We start from the raw sequence: 20,894 nt of genomic DNA, 5'->3' as shown, positions 1-20,894 counted from the left end.
ATGTATATGAAAGTTGGAGAAGTACCGTTTCGTATTTATCATTCCCTCAATGACTTCTAATAAACAGCCCTCAGTGACAGATAGGAATTACTATGCCCATTCTACGATTGAGAGCCTAAGGTCAGAGCTTTGCTTAAAGTCACACAGTTAAACTAGAACTTGAGCTCACCTCATAACTCAGTCCAGTGCTCATTCCGTAACGCCATGCTGATTGGGGAGAGAAGACACAACGCATGCGAGGACCCAGGAGTGAAACAGCTGATGAAGAAGATCACAATAAGGTTGGTTCCTCTCCAGGCATCCATTTCAGCGACATCTTGCAGGCTCTGCTCTTCTTTGGTTGTATGAGAACTGTTTCAGAATCAAGTGTCTCCTAGGCACCAAAGAATTCTCATCTGGAAAATCCTATCATTACCTGGAGTCCCAGGGGTCACAGCTAGTAGGGGATGAGTCACTGTTGACCCTCTTCAAATACTGAAGAGCACTGCCTCCAAGAAGCCCAGCACCTCATGGGCTACTGCATACACCATACAGCCACCACATGAAGTCAGACCCAGTCCTGGTCTTAGTCCTGAACTAGCCAACCCTCCTCACTGTACGCTCAGTGCCGATATGCCTACCTTCCCAGCTTTATGTCCACCCTCCATCTTCATTTCTTGCTTTCCCGGATAAACACTGACTCCCTTCTTCCTGGCCGGTTTGGCCTCTTAGGTAAATTCAGTAGTTCCCCCTTATCCATGGTTTTGCTTTCCACCCTTTCAGCTGCCTGAAGTCAACTGCCCTCTGAAAATATTAAATGGAAAATTTCAGAAAAAAAAATTCTGAAGTTTTAAATTGGACACTGTTCTGAGTAGCGTGATGAAATCTTGCTCTGCCCCGCTGCCCTGCGTGGGATGCACAAGCATCCACATCATCTGCTTCTGGCACCCAAACCCCAACACTGTCACGGCTCAGGGATCCAGGATCACCTGGAGCAGACAGATGATCCTTCTTCTTACTTACTGTCAGGTCAGCAGTCGCCTGACCCTACAATGCCTACGTCATTCACCTCATTTCATCTCAGCACATACCATCTCAGCATCACAAGGAGGATAAGTACAGTACATTAAGATACTTTGAGAGAGACCACAGTCACATAACTTTTATCAGAGTATAAATTTTTCTATTTTATTATTTTTAATCTCTTGTCTAATTTATACTTTATAATAGGTATGCATGTATAGGAAAAAACACGGTATACACAGGGTTCAGTGTCTTCCATGTTTTCAGGCAGCCAGAGGGGTTCTTGGAACATATACATGTAGAGGGGGACCACTGTACTCCTCTCCTCTGGACTCCCATCCCTGCCTTCCTACTCCTGGGCTGGTCTGGTGCCCTGAGCCGACTCTCTAGGGCAGAGTCCCCTTCAGGCTTTTGTGGGCATCATACTTACTCACACGACAAAATTTCAAACGTAACAAACTAATGAATTAAGTTACATTTCATCTTCTCTGTCCTTTTTTCCCTTCAGTTACCAAATTAGGCCAAAAGACCATCAATAAGAAAGCAACTACCAATTTTAAATGCCAAGTCATTTCTCTAGAAAAGACAGCTCACGTGAATGACAGGATGAACTTTTCTGGTCATTTGGAAATCTCCTAGATCATTAGAACGAGGGGAACTCCTTTACCAACCATACCCCATACACATGCAGAGCACTGATTTTTCACATTCAGTGTCTTTGACACCAATGATTTAATAAATTCAGCCATTATTATGGTAAATATTTTTATTGTTAGTTTTATCAGAAATGTGTATATATGGACAATTTTTGATGCTTAATTTTATTAGAACCAGAACCATGCTTTCTAGAAGATCATTCCTTCTAGAAAATCAAATTTCCAAGATTAGAATGGAAGACAATGAGAAAATAGATTTCACTTTATTATTTACCTTTATCAAGTCATCCAAAGCACATCAATTCTTTTATGTATTACTTTAACATTATAAAATAAATCATTCATTATTACTGTGAAAACATGAGCCAAAAACTTTGTATCTTTAATCAAGTCAATCATCAACTTTTCTAAGATTTTTAAAGACATGAAGATAAAAATCATTTCAAATAATAGCACTCAAACACCATGTACATTTGTGATGAAGTGTAACAGTCAACTTTAAGCCTCAGATTTTCCAGGTTTTAGCTGAAATAAGCCTTATTAGCTTCTTAGATTTTTATCAGTCTTGTTTGGGGGCTTATTAGACCTTATTTTGCCTTATGAGACCTACACAGAGTACAATATTAAAATATGTTAATGGTCTATACTGAGAATATGGCATAAATGGGTTTATAACTCCTTAGGGACAGCAGTGGAACCACAACACATCCTGCAAACACAGGTGAGAGCCCTAGTTATCCCTGAGCTGGGCAGTTTCACACAATCATTGTTTCTCTGAGGCCGAAGTCTGTGGTCTGATCTTCCTAGCAGCTTCCAGAACAGAAGTCAGGTTTACTTTGTCTCCAAATTCTTTTTCTCGGTGCTCGAGAAGAATGCCCTAAAAGGAAACAAGAGACTACATCAGTCCTTACTCTGAGAAATTCATGAGACAGACTCAGTGCCAGCTGTCCATTAAGCCCTATGCTTGGGGCAGCAAGGAACAGAGATCCAAATCAGGATGGGCTCTGTCCTTGAGAAGTGCAGTCTTTTGGGGAAGGTGGATCAGGAAGTCTCCCTCAAAATAATCTGGACTCTACATGCAGCACTTTGGGAACAGGAAGTCAGGAGTGATTAATGTAACAGGCGATCAAGGAAGGCTTCACAGACAATACACCATGGACGGTGAAGGGAGAGGTGCACAGAAAAGGACATTCCAGGCAGAAGAGAACAGGAGCTTGCTCAGAAAAGCCTGATGGTGTGGAAGTGGAACTCCGAGGTCAGGCCTTGATGGGCACCCAATGACGAACTGAGAAGGGTGACCCTCTCTTCAGTTTACCTATGAGTCTTGGTGCATTTAGTGAAGCATAATGCACTAAAACATGGTATGCCCCAAAGTACCCTGAAGTGGTAAAAAAGACAATATGCTGGAGATCAGCATCAAGGAATCCTTGTTAGGGAGTTCTCCGACACAAAATAAATTAAACTCAAATTGAATTTGAAAAGTAAACACTGTAAACATGTTCTTTTTACCATTATTCGTAAAGACTTAAAAAAAAAATAAAAAGTATCACCACCCTGTGGGAAGGGTGATCTCCTTCCACTACCGGGAAGGACAGCAGGAAATTAAATTATATTTACTTGCTCATCAGGGCAGTTTGCAGACATTAGAAACACTGAGGAAGAACATATGATGACATGAGGAAATGTTCATGATACACTGTTAAGTTAAAAGAGAATATCTAATTTAGTAAGATATCATTTTCTAAAAAAAATAAAAGGCCCCTCAGCTCAGCTCTGTTCTAACAAGTTGACTCTCTTAACTGAGCTCTCCCCACCTTCTCCATTTTCATATTTCCTACGTTGAAAGTGCATTATTTTAAAAGTAAGTATGCTTTAAAGATTATTACAAAGAAAATCCCTACTGAGTGGCACTTGGCACAGTGGAACTGCAAAAACTCTGCTCTCAAGAAACACAGAGGTGAGTCCTGAAGCTGGGCCAGCCTGGTCAACCTTCCACCAGGAAGGAAGAAGGCAGGAGCTCCAGGGGCACCAACAAAGTCAAGCAACACACCTAGCAACATCAGAGTGAGCAGCCGGGCTTAGGGAGCCTGTGAGCACCGGGTGAGTCACTGCCAGGCAAGAGGAGGCTGGCAGGGGAGCCGGGCCCTGCCCTGGGGGCTGAGAGAGGCAGGGATAGGAAGAGAAGGAATCCTAGGAGTCCAGAGTGGGGAGAGGCTGAAGGATCCTAAGGAAGTGGCCTGCCCAACTGCAAGGGTACCCGGAAGGGATCTTTGGGAACCATCTGCAAGAAGGAGCTATGGGCAAGGGAAGGGCGGCGTCTCTGCAGCAGGAGAGTCACTTTCTCTCCTGCTGAGTTATTTCATAGGCCCATTCTCTTACATGTAGGTGGGAATAAAAATACTGACTACCCCAGACTGACTGCAGAGAAGACATGAGATCATGTGGATGAGCATCTGGCACAAGGCAGGTACTCACTGGCAGTCCCTGTCACTAAGACATGTTGATATATTTACCAGAAAGTTAGCAAATAAGTTAATGTTATACCAGACACCAGATCATGCTAGATTCTCAGACAAGCAACTGCAGATACCCAAGGTTTAAAAGAAAAAGACTTGAAATACAGCTTAAAGTTGAATGCTTTCTGGAGAAATATCGTCTGACATCCCTTATGTGGAATCTAAAAAGAAACAATACAAAGGAACTTACTTACCAAATAGAAAGAGACTCAAAGATTTAGAGAATGAACTTATAGTTGTGCGGGTGGGTGGAAGGGATAATTACGGAGTTTGGGATCAACATGTACACACTGATATATTTAAAATGGATAACCAACAAGGACCTACTGTATAGCATATGGAACTCTGCTCAATGTTATGTGGTAGCCTGGATGGAAGGGGAGTTTGGGGGAGAATGTATATATGTGTATGTATAGCTGAATCCTTTTGCTGTTCACCTGAAACTATTAATATCACAACACTGTTTGTTCATGCTTTCAAACTGTGGTGTTGAAGAAGACTCTTGAGAGTTCCTTGCAATGCAAGGAGATCAAACCACTCAATCCTAAAGGAAATCAATCCTGAATATTCATTGGAAGGACTGATGCTGAAGCTGAAGCTCCAATACCTTGGCCACCTGATCCCAAGAGCCCACTCATTGGAAAAGACCGTGATGCTGGGAAAGATTGAAGGCAGGAAGAGAACAGGATGACAGAACATGAGATGGTTGGATGGCATCACCGACTCAATGGACATGAATTTAAGCAAGCTCTGGGAAATGGTGAAGGACAGAGAGGCCTGGTGTGCTGGAGTCCATGCGGTCACACAGAGTTGGACGACTGAGCGACTGAACAACAACTACTTGTTAATCAGCTACACCCCAATACAAAATAAAAAGTTCTTTTAAAAAAATTGAAGGCTTTCTGTTCCCACTAGCTTATTCTTCCCTACCTGGTAAAAGTATGCAGTTAGCAGTGTCAGTAGGAATCTCCACCATGAAGACCAACCCTGTCTTTTTGGCTGTGCCACAAGGCTTGTGGGATTTTAAGTTCCCCAACTAGGGATTGAACCTGTTCCCCCTGCAGTGGAAGTACTGACTCCTAACCACTGGACTGCCAGGGAATTCCCAATCCTGTCTTTTTTACAGATGAGCCCAAGTATTAATGTCATGCCTAAAGTTGGCGAGACAGGCCTAGAGATTTAGAAGTCAGACCTTGAGTCTCTGGGTCCTCCTGCCAGGCCCTTGAGCCGGCACCCACTGCACCCTGTCCTAGCTCTGTACCTGCCCGGCCTCTGCTGGCACTGCCCTGAGTCTGACATGGAACATCTACCCACCACCTCCTGGGCCCACAGAGTCCTCATCTCTCTACACCTTCTCCTCCTAGGCCCCTGTTTTGGATCCCCACGGCTGGGACCCAAGCCAGAGTGTACACAGAATTGTGCCCTGCCATCAGGACCCCCCATGCGGAAAGCACCCCGCCCACCACAGCTCCCAGCTGCTCCCCCAGCGAGGTCTGTTTCCATTCCTTCTCGTCGCTTTACTATCCGTCCTCAATGACAGGGAACACTGCAAGGGAGTAAATTTTTCACAGAATAAAGACTCTGCTTTTGTTCTAATGTGGAAAACAGAACTCGACATCAGAAAACCTGGGTCAGGCCCCCACAGTGCCACTGAGGAGCTGTCCTGGTTGGTGCGCTCACTCACCGCCCTCACAAGGTACTCCTGCAAGGCTCACACTATGCTGTGATGTTACTGTGACGGGGGAGGGGGCTCCCGCGTGAGGTGCCGAGAGAGCAGGAGGAGCCCGCTTCCCCATCCACATCATCCCTGGCTTTCTGGAAGGAAGGCTGGGAGACTCCGATTAGGGAAAATCACCCTCCCACCAACAGACTGGTGTCTTATGCTCACAGACCCCCAAGTGAATGCTAGGAATTTACCTGCTTTCCTGGTCCCATCACAAAGACTCCCCCAAGAATGAAGCCCTCGCCGTCCAGGTTTCCAGAAAAGCCTCCATTCCAGGCCCGGAAGAAGTTTTGCCAGACGCTCAGACGGACAAATCCCATGAACATCATCTTCCGTCTTTGTGGGCCATAGAACTTTTTCTGCAGGATTGAGGAAGATAGACCCCATGTGAGTAGCCCGTATGCCTGCCTTCCTGCCTTCTGCTGGTTCACATCTTCCACCCCTGACACACACACAGCTCCTGCCCAAGAGCGCTCTAAACTGCGCGGGACCAAACAGAACCCTGCAGCTTGCAACTCTTGCTATCTCTTGCTACAGACGTACAGGCTTCTTGGGCCTGACCAAGTGATAACAGTCCTACACTCTGCAGAGGCGAGTGTAGGGGAAAGAATAAGGGCACAGTGAATTACGGGACAGGGGTTGGTGCTGGGCACCCCCCTACAGGGTGGGGGACTCAGCAGAGCTCTTAGCTATTTTCAAGGCTCCCATTCCTGGGTCACAAGTCAGGAAGGGCTCAAGTAAAATCTGAAAGACAGTTTTTAAGTTTTTTTTTTCACTCGTGCTCTGCTCAGAGGGCTGGGGGAAGCTGAAAGGGAGGCCAACTTCAGCTCCTGGCCAGACAGGCTGGGAGCCACCAAACTCTTCATGCATGAGCACCATCCCCAGCAGTCTGTGTCTGACTGGCTCACACCACACATACATTTTCATCCAGGAAGATTTCTCCTTTGAAATAAGGCTGGAAGTCCTTAACTTCATTCTTGATGTGCTCCTTTACCACTGCATAGAGGGGGATGCCCAGCTCGTCCAACTTGGGCTTCAGGGAGGACAAATCTGTAGCCTCCTGCAGAAAAATGGAAAGGTCAAGGGCATGAACTCCTGGGACTCTGTGGCCAACCAACACCGTCTCCTACAGGCCCAGAGTGTAGGAAAGACAAATGCACCAAATGCAGGAGAACAGACTCTCATGCCCACTGTACTCACATGATCAGCAAGACTGAAATCCCCGAGTTTCGGATCTAAGGCTGAGGGAGGCAGCAGAGTCACCACCTCCAGCCCTCAGCCATCCAGCAGGAATGCCAGCGGCTCCCCAAGAAGGAGACAGGTGGGTCTAGTCTAAAAGTGTGGCCATGCTTCCCCAGGTGCCAAGGCTGCACCATAGGTGAGGCTGCCCACACCTGTACCAGTGACAATCCAGACACCTCATTTCAGTACGCAAAGCCCTGTGCTCACATCAGGAACATGGGCATTGGAGCTGGTACAGGACAGAGTACAAGACTCACAGGCCTTGGATTGCCAAAGGAAGGTCAAGCATGGGGTTAACCCTAGGATAAGGTGAACTCTTACATGAAGAGAAACAGAGAATTAGACCAAAACAAAAAACCTGGAATAAATGACAGACTACGCCAGTGCTGGTCCTGGCTGGAAATGCCCCGGTTCCCACTTGCTAGGATCCCTTCCTATGAACAGGTCCTCCAGTGCACTCACCTCCCGACAGAGGAAGCAGCCTGGCCTCCGCACAGCCATAATCACAGCTCCATTCTTCTCCCAGAGCGCCTTCGCTTTAAAAGTTACTGCATCTGAGGAGAAGAAAAGAGAATTCAGTATCATTTCCTCTTGGCTGCCCCCGACCTCTAAGCACCTCATAAACAGCACCAGGCCTAACAGAGGACCTGGAAAAGTACTTCACACATTGAGGAAAAAGTCAAACAGGAAACACAGACAGGCAATATTCATCTTTTGGAGGAAAATGAATCCAGTGGAAGAGCCCTACTCCCTAACCAGAAGCCCCCTCCCCCATAAAAATCTAGTTGTGAACTGCAATATCCCAAACTGCAATATTTCTGGAAAAGTAGTGTATTCCTTTGCTGGTCTCGGTGGACCTTATAACAGTGCTTTAGGGCTAACACATGGCCAAAACTTGAACAAGATCTTGCACTGGGCCAAGAAAATCCCAACTCTGAAGGAAGTATTTAAAGAAATCAACTGAACTTTTTTTTTTCTAAATTTAACCTCAATATGTTAACTCCAGTGTTATCCACAGGAGAGGGTAGAAAATGCCCAAGAAGGAGATGCTTCGGGTAGCAGAGCAGTGCAGCTCAAGCCCGGCTCTGGTCAGCCTGAGTAGCATCTAGGTGTGAGCCCAGGCAGGCTATGTCTCCTCCCTGAACCTTCCTTTCCCTATCTGTAAATGCAGACGCCTAGCAGCTCCACTTTGGGCCACAAGGAGTATTAAAACATGGATATAAAAGAGCTCACTGCAGCATCTCGTAATAGAGTCAGTGAGGGCTGAGTAAGCACTATCCCTTATTATTTCAGTGAGGAATCCATGTGCCTGTGAAATGTTACCTAGGAAAATAAAGGTGGGAGAGGGTTGAAATCAAATCATACGGGGAAATTCTGGGTTGAACATAGTGAAACAGAGCTCTCTGTCTCCATGGCTTCTTAGTCCCTTACCAAGGGAAGCTACATCATAAATCTGCAATCACAGTTCCTGCCTTCCCTTCACAAGCTTCCTCACTTACTGAACAGAAATGATGGTCTCCTTTTGAGGGGTCAACTTGGAGACCACCCAGTCAGTGAGCCCCAACTTGCACCTAATTCTCATGCCCACTGAACCCACAGTATGGGTATGACTGAAACCCCCTGAGCTTCAGGTCCAAGGCCAAGAGCACAGGAAGGCAGCTGAGTCATCACATGTGGCTCTCAGCCATCCAGCAGGGACTCCAGTGGGCTCCCCAGGAAGGAGACAGGCGGGTCTATTCTAAAAATGTGACTGTGCTTCCTCGGGTACCCTGGCTGTACCAGAGGTGAGGCTGCCCACATCTGTACCAGTGAAAATTCAGACACCTCATCTCAGGAAGCAAAGCCCTGTGCTCGCATCAGGAACATGGAACTGGACACACAATATTTCTCAAACTTATTTGACTCAGGAGCTCCTGTTTTTGAAGATCCATGCCTGTGAGCATGCTAAGTCACTTCAGTCGTGTCTGACTCTTTGAAACCCTATGGACTGTGGCCCACCAGGCTCCTCTGTCCATGGGATTCTCCAGGCAAGAATGCTGGAGTGGGCTGTCATGCCCTCCTCCAGCAGATCTTCCTGACCCAGGGATCAAACCCACGTCTCTTATCTCCTGCATTAGCAGGCGGGTTCTTTACCACTAGCACCACCTGGGAAGGCCCAGGCGCCTTGAATCCCTCAGGACACACTCCACACTCTGGAAGGCGTGGCTGAGTTGGCCATGGTGCACTGTTACTAAATACTACGGAACAATTATCATTACATTTAGAGAGACAACATGAGAAAATGAATAATGCTTTTGATAAGAAAAAGCTATACTGTAAAAGAAATCATGTACACTCAGATCACAAATACATATTACAACATGTACACCTGGAAAAGAATGTTCAAAAATTAAAAAGATTATTGTGTTAGGGTAATGGTAATTTAAAATTTAAATTATCAGTAATTTTAAAAGTGTTATTAAATTTTTTCTAATGTTACACTGCCTTCTCAGTGAAAACAAAAAGAAGAAACTACTTCAGAGAGAAAAAAAATAAGTAGGCCTGCAACCCAGTGCCCTGGAAAAGTACTGACACCGGTGGGGTCACCACTTACCCTTCTCCAGTGTTTTCAGGTCTATGTCCTCCAGATACTCCAATGCTGCTTTCTCGGGCTTGGCCAGAAACATGTCTGTGTTGGCCAGGAGCAGTGCCAAGGCAGCGACTCCTATGGCCCCCGCACCAATGGACCACATTCCCATGCCGAAGAAACTGGGATCCTGGAGGAAAGACATTTCTGGGGATTGAGAGGAAGGAAGAAGATGTTACTGCTCCCACAGGACAGCTGTAATCTGATCTCTGGGACAGGGCTCTGGCTGGACAGCTAATCAGGGTGCCAGAGGCCAAGGGAGGGGGAGCTGCAGCATCAGAGATAGAACTAGACAAGGGATGCTATCAAGGGATCCGCCACCATAGGAGCCTGGGGGGTTATGACGGACATATGGAGGTTCCTGACCCAAGGAGCTCACTTCCAGGTCAGGAGCCAGGCAAGAGAGTGACAGCCTCTCTTGCTGATCCCTCTCCCATGCCCAAAGCTGTCACCTCCTGGTCTGATGGTGTTCCTCCAGGCTGCAACCCCCAGCACTTCCTTCCCTCCTCCTCAATGCCTGTCCATGCCTTCAGTCCAGGAGTCACAGCTCCCACCTCCCTGGGGAGGGAGCAGCTTCTTGTGTAATTAGATTACTCAGAGTGCCGATCCCCTTCTTGTTACCCTACCCTTCCTCCTCACTGTGAACCCCTCAGGCACAGAGAGACCAGTCCTCCTATTTCATCCAGCCCCCAACAGTGCCCAGCAGGACCTCACTCGAGGCAGACAGGCAATCTGAGTACATTTCTCCCAATTGAGAAGACTTTTATTTTCTGATCATTATACAAATAAAACAGGCTTAAAGTGAAAACAAGCAAATAACAAAAAAGGAGCATTACATAAAACCATAGTTGACAACACAAATGTCCTCTAAATATCTACCCTTACTATATAGTTTAATAGAGATGGCTACTATTAATCTGACATTTCCCCCTGTGAACAGAACTACACAGATGTCTGCTGAAGGAACAGGGTCACAGTCTGAGAGAGTAGGCATCGTGTAAGAAAAGAGCATGGTGCTGGGGTGGCGGGGGGGGAGTCTGTTTCAGAGGGCTGGGCAACAGATGTCTGTGTCAGGCAGGGGGCTCGCTGGTTGAAATGGAGGCACAGGCAGGTCCTGTGGAATCTAGCCTCATCCTCAGCTCGTGCTCAGGGGCTGCACTAGGGCTTCCTCTAGTTGGGAAGCCTTGTGCTTCTGGGTGCAAGCTCCTCGAAGCAACCCACCTCTGTAAGAGTGGCAGATACCCTATCCAGCCTTCTTTTCCTGACAACCACTTACAGTTTCTGTCTTTCCATTTGGCCCACTAGCCATCCTAGGATCTGACTTACACTGGAGCCTTCCTCCCTAAGTACTAGCATGACTCTATTTGCTAGGATCACTGGGACCGTCCTGGGGTATGTATCTATGTGTCTGTGTCTCTGTGACCCACTTGACCTCATCCCACTTAACCAAAGACTTGACTCCCCCTGCGAGACTCTACTCAGGAGAGGACTTCTCCAAAGGTTTAAGCAAAGGCCCAGAAATTCGCACGTCATAGCCAAAGGAGGGGGCTGGGAGGGGTCCACTGCCAAGAGGTGAGGTTGGGAGTAACTTGGTGGTGATGGTTTTGGGCAGAAAAGGTAAGCCAGACTAGTGTTTAGGTCAGCCTGAGAAGTTTAGACTTGAGTTCAGACATAAAAGGGGACTTCCAGGCAGTGGGTGTGGGGTGTGAACTGGGAATAACCAACAAAAATAGCCTTTAAGAAAGAGGAATCTGGCATCTGTACCAGAGGGAAGAGGAAAAAGAAGGGGAGGCTGTATGTGTCTATTTGTGTGTGTGTTGGGGGAGGGACCAAGTGAACTGGGAGAGAAGCACGTCGTATAACCTCAAAACGTGCTCTCATGGGCTGGCAGCATTGGCACCAGGGAGAACTGCAGAATTTCCAGTCTTACCTCAGAACTAAGGAATCACAACCTGCATCTTCATCAGATGTGGCAGACAATTCACAGGCATATTGGAGTGTGAGACGCATTGTCTTAGAACAAAGAATTCCGGTTTCATGCTTGGCTGGACATAAGCCACAGAATCAAGTGCAGCTATGAAGGCAGGCTGGCCTTGGAGAGCTGGGCCTTCCTCAAGGGCCAGCTTCAGTTGCCACAGTGACACTGAGAGTCAAAAGCCAGGACATGTCTCCACGCCTCTGCCCGGAACGTCCTGCCTCATTCATTCTGTTAAGACCCAAACACCTCTTCCAGAGGTCTTCCTGGATGCTCTGCTTATCCCCACTTTCCCTCTAGAGGGGATTATTCTCCCCAGCCTGCGTCCACATTGCACAATGGTCCTTCTGATGTGTTCACCACACTCATTTGGACCCGATTTCAAGTTGTCTCTCTTTTGACTCTGTTCCTCAATTCATCTCTGAATTCCCGGTGGACAGCACAGGGCCTGTTTGTGGTCCACAGTGGGTTTTTCATAAATGTGTGCTGAAATGAATTTGACAAGACTGAGTGATGGAAATGGTGATTTATGGACGACCAAAGCACTTGGGCCAAGCAGGAAAGAACATTCCACAGGCCGACTTCCAATTTGTTTTTTTATGTGGCAAAGTTATACATTATTGGATTATGGTTCATAGAACAATCAGGAGGAAAACCACAGCTCTCACCTGCCTGCTATAAACAGGAGATTCTCCAGAGCGGGGTGCAATTTCTGTACCTTGACGTATTTCCAAAGCCTCCCTGGACTCCTGATAAGTGTGTATGATTCAGATCCACAGGCTACGGTCTCGGATCACAGATTCGATACCATTTCTGCGTCAGCTCACAAAGGCCAGCTTACACCTACCCTTCCAAAGGACTCGCTTCAATTCCTGGGACACATCATTAAGTTTTAGGAAGTCCGGGGACCCTCACAGTCAGCTCTGCATCCTTCTAACACACCACTGCTGTTCCTGGAGACAAACAGGCTCCATCTCTCCACTGCCCATCCATCATCGAGCCTGTTTGCTCCTGAGTACAAGGGAATCAGGCTCAAATAGACTCAACATTTATTTCCAAACATTTATTCAGCACTGATCTGTTTAATAAGTGGCAATTTGGGAATTTTAACTAAATGATAAACAGTCCTCTAGGAGCTACAGGCCTAGTACACCAGTAACAGGGTGGAAAGGTGAGGGGGAAAAAGAAAGGTGAGACCACACCGCAGGCACGGTATCAACACTGCGCTAGGGCAGTGCAGGGATGAAACGCTTCTGTCTGGTCTGGGGAGCCACAGAAGCACCTAGAAGGAAGTGGCTTTGGAGAAACTCAGAGAGCAGGATGGAAGAGCTAGGCCAGGCTGCGGCTCAATAAGCCTGGGAAACAGCAGACTGGCTGGGTGTGAATGTCCTACAGGCCCCTGACTCTCTACCTCCAGTTCATGAGCTGGAACACAAGACAGGGGCTTCAGAACCCCCAGGAGCTTTGTTCAGCACCCCATCCGCACCTCTAGCTGTGATCCAGAAGGCATGAGCACAGAGTCACCCCTTCGGGGAGCTCCGCCCCCAACCCCAGGCCCCGAAGCACTAAGATGTGAGAGTGTTATCAGCACCAGAGGGGAGAGGCAGGCCTCTCTGGGAACATATGCTCCCAGTGGGCCTCGAGCAGCTGGCCCTTCTGCCAGAGGGAAGTAGAGTGTATAGATCCACCTCCCAGCCAAGCCCCCCTAAGTTGCAAAACAATTCCCAACCCAACAAGCCTTGGGGCATGTGCCATGAAACCTGAATCACAGCTATTTCCACTCACAAAAGGAAGCCTGGAGGTAGAGGGAAGCTTAATATCTGCATGGAACAATGCCGAATCATGTGAACCTCTAAGGCTACTAACTGGAGAGAGAGGGTGGCCGGTACAGCAGCACTTACTTTGCTAAGTCTCTTCAGTTCGTGTCCGACTCTGTGCGACCCCATAGACAGCAGCCCACCAGGCTCCCCCGTCCCTGGGATTCTCCAGGCAAGAACACTGGAGTGGGATGCCATTTCCTTCTCCAATGCATGAAAGCAAAAGGTGAAAGTGAAGTCGCTCAGTCATGTCCGACTTATCGACCCCAGGGACTGCAGCCCACCAGGCTCCTCCATCCATGGGATTTTCCAGGCAAGAGTACTGGAGTGGGGTGCCATTGCCTTCTCCAAGCACTTACTTAGTACCATCCAAAATGAGTGCCTCAATTTCACTCTCTCTCCAGTCTTATCACGCACATAGCCTCCTGTTGCGCAGCTGACAACAGTTAAGTTTAGAGAAGTTCAGTACCTCCTTCCAGTCACAGAGCTAGCAGGCAGCAGTACTGTCTCCTGGATCCAGACCACTAAGACCCTGAATCTTTCTACTACACAGGCCTCTCAAAGCGTTCACTGGTGGGGTTTCTGGAGGTCAAAGGGCCTGGTGTCTTTTGTCTTAGAATTTTAAAAGATCAACTTGTTTTTTCATTCATCACATACAGTCAAACCACATGTTGAAAGGAAATTCACCATGTGACAGAGGTCTCTTCTCTTTCCTCCCCTCTCTATCCCCCTTCTGTTAAGGAAAGGGTCAGTGCTTCTCTGAAAGATAATAGCGAGGCTGTTTACAGAAGAGCCGACCGTCACCTGACACCACCACAGTATTCGGTTGCCCACTGTGGGACTTATCTGATCCGGGCTCTCCCACAGAAGAAGGTGAAGCCTGATAAGACCACAAACAACAGCTGGGGCGGCTCAGAGTGGCAGCGCCGGGCTGGGATGAGCATGGGGGCACGAGACACAGCCGGGCTCCTGAGGCCCTGCTGGCTTGATCCCTCCCCCAGCCTCCTTTCCCTCAACTCCAAAATGAGGGGGTTGGACAAGGTGAATGGCAAAGCTTCCAAAGCACCCAGTGACATCACAAGATTCTTTCAGGAACAGCTCACTTTGGAGCCTGTGCATTCTGGGTTCCTGATCATGACCCTACCTCCACCCCCCTCCAGTCTCAAGTTCAGAGTATTTCTTCCCCGGTACCCAGAGCTTCACAAGGCACCTGCCCTTGACCACATACGGTCCCGTATACCCAACCTTTCAAACCTGGGAACCAGGCACTCACCATCCCCCACGGACAGAGTACACACCCCGGGTCCTGCTGACCGGCTAGGAGTAGGCAAGGAGCAGGTGGCAGGGGAAGGCTGGAGGCTGGGCTCTCGAGTCCCGCCTTTGGCCCTAAGCTCACTCACTCCATAGGCAGGACCAGGCCACCCACAAACCGTGGGGCACCTTCAGCTGCCAATAGTCAATCTCCAAAAAACATCAATATGGACAGCTGCCAAGACCCCCTAGTCCTTCAAAACACTGAGCAAATGTTGAGTCATTTGCAGTCATGCAGATTATAACATTTATCAAGTGCCAACAGACTCCCTCTCTGCTTTCTGGAGCAGGCTAATGAAGCAAAGTCCTTAACGCAGACCTTAACACAGTCCTGGGGTCACAGTAACTGAAATAAAAGGAGCTGTCCCTTTCTCCATGGCTGCTTGTGTAACAGACAAACAAGCCTGACTCCACGCTGGCTCTATTCCTTTAGCTCTAACCCTCGTGCTTTGTGCTTAGTCAGGTGGTACTTATTGCACCTTTGTGAAAGAACATTGCCTAGAACCTGAAATATACATGAAAGGTGTTCTCAAGGCTTTGATCTTTAAAAAGTTGCACAACAGAAAATAACAATTGTCTTGTTGATGGTTTAAAGGAACACTGTGACCGGACCTACTCTGACAGCTGCAAGAACAAAGAATATCTGCATCAAGAAATTTGCAACAATCAGCCATGTCCCCTCCCCTTTCCATATAAACGAAGGCTGAATTCTAACTCAGGTAACATGATTCTTTGCGACACCAGTCCACTGTCTTCTTGGCCTAGTGGCTTTCTGAATAAAATCGCTATTCTTTCCCCTGACACCCTGTCTCTCGATTTACTGGCCTGTTGTGCGGTGAGCAGTGCAAGTTAGGCAGACAGCCTCCTTGCCCCATCCTCCACCCCACACCACTGAGGCCACTTACCACTGTCTCTTCTTCACCTCCCTCTGCCCTCCCTTCTTTTCCTGCCACTTCGAGACACCTCGAAACCCACACTCTGTGCCTCAGTGACCTCACCTATGGCCGGTGCTTCACCCACCACCTTGGGATTGACTTCCATGTTCCATGTGCTGCTCTGGACTCGAAGTTTCCACTCGAGAGTTCTATAGTTTATCTCTGTGACCAAAAGCTGACATCCACTAAAGTCAGTTTCTCTTCCAGAGTTCCTTTTCCCCAGCTCAGTGAATGACACAAGCATGGAGCCAACTGTGCAAGCCAGAAACTGAGAAGTGCATTTTCTTCTTCATTCTCCCTCATCACCCACACAAAATCAGTCAGGAAGTTCTGTCCATCCTATGCAATGGGTTCAGTACCCGCCCTCTTCTCACCTTCACTGCTGCTGTCCAGAGTGAAGCCCTTGTTACTTTGCACCTGGCCTCAGTAACTACAGATCTGAGGTTGGCTGGCTCCAAGCCCTCTTCTGCTTATTCTCCGTGCTGTAGGCAGATCAACTGTTACACTCCCCAGCCGGATTGCATCCTTCCCTTGCCTTCAGATTATCACTGTAAACAAACTCTGCAACCCACCACCAGGGCCCTTCACAGTTCAGCTTCAGGCCACCATTCTTGCCTCACTCCCAGCCATTTCAGCACCCTCCTTGGTCACTCAATGTGCAAGGACTATAACATGTCATGTCAGGCCTCCGCACTGCAGCTCGTGTTGTTTCTGTTATCCAGAACGCCCTCCCCACCCAGGCCAACTAGGTAGAGGCACGGCACAGGTTAACACTCTCTCCCCGGAGCCTTTCCTCAAAGTCCTGACAACTGACTGCTCCCTCACCTCCGGTCAGACTGCATGCATGTGTGCAAACACACACATAACTTTTGCACATTGAACAAGCAGATGGACTTCAGTGTATTTAGTTATTTACACGTCTATCTACACAATATGGTGGATCAATCTGAGGGTAGGAGCTGCCATCTTTATCCATTCCTGCAAATTCAGCAGGAATCTATTTAACATAAATCCTGTCAATTGCTAGGCATTAAATGTCTGGATGCAATGATCTCAATTTTACCCTTTCAACTCCACAGTGAGGCAGAGTTGGAACTACTTTGTAGCTTGTTTGACCTTAAAGAAAATACCTGAGCCTGGGGCTTAGGTGACCTTAGGTGGGTTCCTAGCTCCTCTGCTCATTGGTAGGGTGATCTGACGCAAGCTGAAGACGCTCTGGGCCTGGGTCTCCTCATCCATACACAGGAGGGAACTGACAAATTTATGAGGTTGTCTCAGCTCTGCCATCCAAAGACTCTGAACTACTGCACGACTGCACCTCCAGGGTTCTGACATCCAGAAAGTTATGGGGACACGTGCCACTACTGCTCCCCTGCTGGGTGTGTGCAGCCTCACCCTCGGCTTCCCCAGGCCTCATTCTGCCTGTTCAAGGAGCTGCCTCTGGGCAAGAACTGATAAAAGTCTTACTAAAACAAGGTATCAGCACTGGGTGGGTTAATTCATGCCCGAAACAAGTAGAGACAGCATCATATTCCAAACATTAAGGGTACATCTGCCCAACCAAGCCCCACCCAGGGAATCTTCCCTACTCAGAATGAGCTGGCTTCAGGCAGAGACAGGGCAGGAGGAAGAAAGGGGTCCTCAGGAAGACAGAAGAAACTAGGAGGCTGGAAAGCATACTTCATCTTCTTTTCTTTGCTCTCGCTAATGCACGTTCTTTCAGAGTTCTAGTTCAGCCCCTCTTTCACGAAGTAAAAGAAGAAATTAAGGCCCAGAGATGGAACCAGCTAGTCCCAGGTCACTTCTGGGGAAGACTGGTTAGTGACTACGCTGGGTCTCAGGGCTCCCAACTCCCAGTTCATGGCTACTTAGCCTGCACTGGACACACCTGCAGAGGCTGCAACAGTGTGGGGCTCAGGAAAGGGGCCCAGAGATCCTCAAGTAGGCTCACTGGTCTGAAGAAGGCTGAAAGCAAAACTGCTCCTGAACAGAGCCTGGGAAATCATGTGGCTAGAGAGAGCACTAATCTCTCCCAAGTCCAGTGCCTTGCAAGCAGTTTATAATTCGAAGTCAAATGTTTTTTTGAGAGTCACATTGCCCATTCTTGGCTGAGAAGCCATTCTGTACCTCTCCTCCCCACGGTCACAAGGTCGTCTCAATTCTGGATGATAAAAAGATAGCCTCGAAAATGACAATTTAGCAGCCTGGTGTCATGGCACCTACGGCCCCAGGAGCAATAGGGGACGCACTCCCACCCACCCTTGTCATCAACCACCAGGAACTAGCCAGGTGCAAGGAGCTCTCACCTACTTGCCTCAGTCTCCAACTTCCTGCTCTGCTCCTTGGGATGACTGTCTCCCAGATGCCAGATTCAAAGTTCTGATCAGATGCTGAATGCAGAACAAGAGGATATCTCAGTTACTGGGAAACTTGCCAGTGTAAGGAATGTGAGGACTGGGAGACATCTTTTCCTCTCATCAGTATCCTGAGGCTTCTCCCACCCCCTGCCCTGCAAAACCCCTGGCCATTCTGCCGTCTGCTTGCATAGCCTCCAGTCTGGGCTCCGTTTTATGAGTGTGGATGGGAAGGCAAGCTCAATCTATGAAAGACACTGGGCTTCAGGACAAAAATCCTATTTCTTCCTCTTTGATTCTGAGAGTTCACCTTGTCCCTCTGAACCTCAGCGCTCCTTTAAAATAAGGGCACTTTCAGGAAGAAAATATGAGAAGAGCAATGAGGAATGAACTGCAAAGCAGCACTATTCTCTTCTTTGCAGGACTCCGCTTCACTCATTCTCTTATAAGGGCAGGAGATGTGAAGCAGAACAGACACCAAACACTGAACAGCTGCTCCAGCTGTGTCACTGCAGGCCTGCCTCCTGGGCATAAGTTCTGGGTCTGGAGGGAACCCTGGCTTTTCTCTGGCCCCTCTGCCCACTCTACAGTGCATACTCCAGGCTGTCCTTCTACAGCCCGCCAGCACCAGAAAAGGCAAAGGGCCCTGCCCAGCTGTAATCTCCCTGGGCCAGAGGCTACTGAGTTCAGGGGTGAGGCTGGTTCCCTCCAGAGAGTTCTTGCCACACACGCCTCAGCAGAGGGACATTTGGAGTGTTTCTGCTCAACATTTCACAAAAAGGCAAGTACCCAGCTGGCAGGAGAGCTGCCTTATTTCTGGGATACTAACAGACCCTGGGGCTTCAAGCCCCAGAATTCCAGTCCTCACCAGACTTTCCTAGCACTCTTTAAGTGACAGGAGCAGATTAAGTAAGAAGTGTCTTCATTCACCTCAGGAACACTGCCTAAGATCTCAAATAAATGGCATGCCTTTATAAAGAAGGGCAAGATAAGAAGATTCACACCAAGGATAACTCAAACCTAATTCAAATTGCTGCAAGCTGTAAGAAGCTGGACAAGGCTCTGCATTAGTAAAACAGGAACGATTCCCAAATTACAAAAGGTAACCTACAGAGTTGTAGAACTGAAGGATTAAATGCATGCATGGTGCTTTGTAAGCTACCTTACAAAGAGTGACAGAATGTGAGGTGTAATTCTTACTCATTTCTCGATTAGTCAGTGGTTGCCCCTAAAATGTTGTCTATACATGAAGATGGAGGATTCCTAATGGCTGGATACGTTCCAAGGAGACAGGGTTTCTCATCTGCCCGACTGAGCCGAAACAGGAGCATCCGAGACTTCCCAAGCTGGCTCCCGGACAAGGCTTAGCTAAATAAATCCGAAGTAATTATTTTCTGTTTTTAATCATCTGCCAAGTTCAAAGGAAAATATATTAACAAAAAAAAAAAAAAAAACTAAACGGAGGGGTAGGGAGCTGGGCTGTGGAAACAGCCTCGTGTGTAAACAAAAAGAAGCCCAGAGTCAGCTGGGGCTGAAGCCCAAGCTGGCTTCTGGCCTCTCTGGGGGTGCTGTCTCCCCACGACCCTGGCCAGGCTGGGCCTTAACCACCTTCTCCAACTGCTTCAGCTCTGATCCCTACAACTTCGAGGTGCGACTGTCTGATCATCAGTGCCTTGATTTTTCATTCCCACACTTCAGCACAGTGTTTTAAAATCCGTAAGGTTGGGCTCTTTTCAGTTGCCTTTGTAGGAGGGAGGCAAAACAGGTGCCTCTGAGATTATGAAAAAAGCGAGAAATCGCTACCCCATAAAACACAGAGCCCCGCATGACCAGGTTCTCGGCCTCTACCTGCACATTGCCAGCTGGTCCGCCCGCCACCCCCTGGGAAACAACCCCAGGCTCATCCCGGCTCGGCCCCACAGGACAGACGCGCCAGGACAAGAGTCCGTTTCTCAGTTCTTTGTCCTAATAATCTAGGCAGGCCTGTGCAATCAGCCTCTCTCAAAGCCTGGGGGCGGTGAAAAGGGTGATTTTGGGCCGAACGGATCAACGCCGGTCCCGAAACCTGGTTTTCTGACCGCAAACGCTGGCTTTTTCGCGGAGCGCGGGGCACTGGGGTGGGAGGGGCGTCGTCCTCCGCGGGAGTGGGGGCCGCCTCGGGCTCAGCAGGTGCGGCCGCAGCCGGCCGGCTCGGAAGCAGCTTCCCGCGGGCCCCGAAGCTGATCGCCGGGCGGACCTAACGAGTCCGGCATCCAGCTAACCTGCCCGCGCCAACCGGCTTCGCTCGCCCCGTCCTACCTCAGTTTCCTCACTTGCCTTCGCGGACGTCACGAGCCTCGCGGACCCCCAGCGCGCCGCGCGTACGACTCTCGCTCCCCGGCCTCCCGCCTCCTCTAGCGTAGGATGCCGGGTGGGTTGACTGATAAACCCTCCCCGGCCCAAGGGGTCGCAGGGGTGGCCCCCGCGCCTGCGCAGGTTCGCGCCTGCGCCGCCGCGCGGGCCACGCCCAAGTGACCCGCCCCGCCCACCGCGGCTCGGTGCCTGCGGCGCTGTGGCGCTGTCTCTCACTCCGAACGCGCGTCTAACCCTCTGTGGCTCTCGAGACCCGCTATCCTCCGGCCCTTCGTTCTCGCAGCTCCAGCTTAACTCAGTCCTTTGCTAGCGGTGACCCTAGACTCCTGACTCATTTGTCAGGAGCGCCTTCTGGAGCAAAAGGAGGCTCTCGTGCCCTATTTGG

General features: G+C 48.8%; 1 protein-coding gene across 5 annotated transcripts; it reads right to left on the bottom strand.

The window, feature by feature from the left end:
• Positions 1-1,750: 1,750 nt before the first annotated feature.
• On the bottom strand, positions 1,751-20,673 carry PRXL2A (peroxiredoxin like 2A). Of its 5 annotated transcripts, XM_061405505.1 has the most exons (7): positions 19,358-19,560; positions 18,110-18,193; positions 9,733-9,912; positions 7,602-7,693; positions 6,817-6,957; positions 6,092-6,256; positions 1,751-2,535 (listed from the first exon to the last, which is right to left on the bottom strand). In XM_061405505.1, the coding sequence occupies exons 1-7, from the start codon at positions 19,359-19,361 to the stop codon at positions 2,422-2,424; spliced, it is 780 nt and encodes a 259-aa protein (XP_061261489.1). In that variant the 5' UTR covers positions 19,362-19,560; the 3' UTR covers positions 1,751-2,421. The 5 variants fall into 5 exon arrangements, with proteins under 5 accessions (XP_061261489.1, XP_061261493.1, XP_061261492.1 ...); XM_061405509.1 differs by lacking the exons at positions 18,110-18,193; positions 19,358-19,560 and adding an exon at positions 20,456-20,673 and having other exon boundaries at positions 9,733-9,895; XM_061405508.1 differs by lacking the exons at positions 18,110-18,193; positions 19,358-19,560 and adding an exon at positions 20,474-20,663 and having other exon boundaries at positions 9,733-9,895.
• Between the last annotated feature and the right edge of the window lie 221 nt (positions 20,674-20,894).

Source organism: Bos javanicus, chromosome 28 (assembly GCF_032452875.1).
Source record: "Bos javanicus breed banteng chromosome 28, ARS-OSU_banteng_1.0, whole genome shotgun sequence".
Taxonomy (NCBI): domain Eukaryota; kingdom Metazoa; phylum Chordata; class Mammalia; order Artiodactyla; family Bovidae; genus Bos; species Bos javanicus.
Note: the sequence above shows the minus strand (reverse complement) of the source record. Positions and strands in the feature narration are given on the sequence as shown.

What these genes read in the sequence shown, in the direction of transcription:
- PRXL2A (XM_061405505.1), bottom strand. An exon ending in CCTGAAAACACTGGAGAAGG is followed by an intron (nt 7,694 to 9,732) that starts GTAAGTGGTGAC and finishes TCTTCTCCTCAG; the next exon opens with ATGCAGTAACTTTTAAAGCG. An exon ending in TGATGGGACCAGGAAAGCAG is followed by an intron (nt 2,536 to 6,091) that starts GTAAATTCCTAG and finishes GTTTCCTTTTAG; the next exon opens with GGCATTCTTCTCGAGCACCG.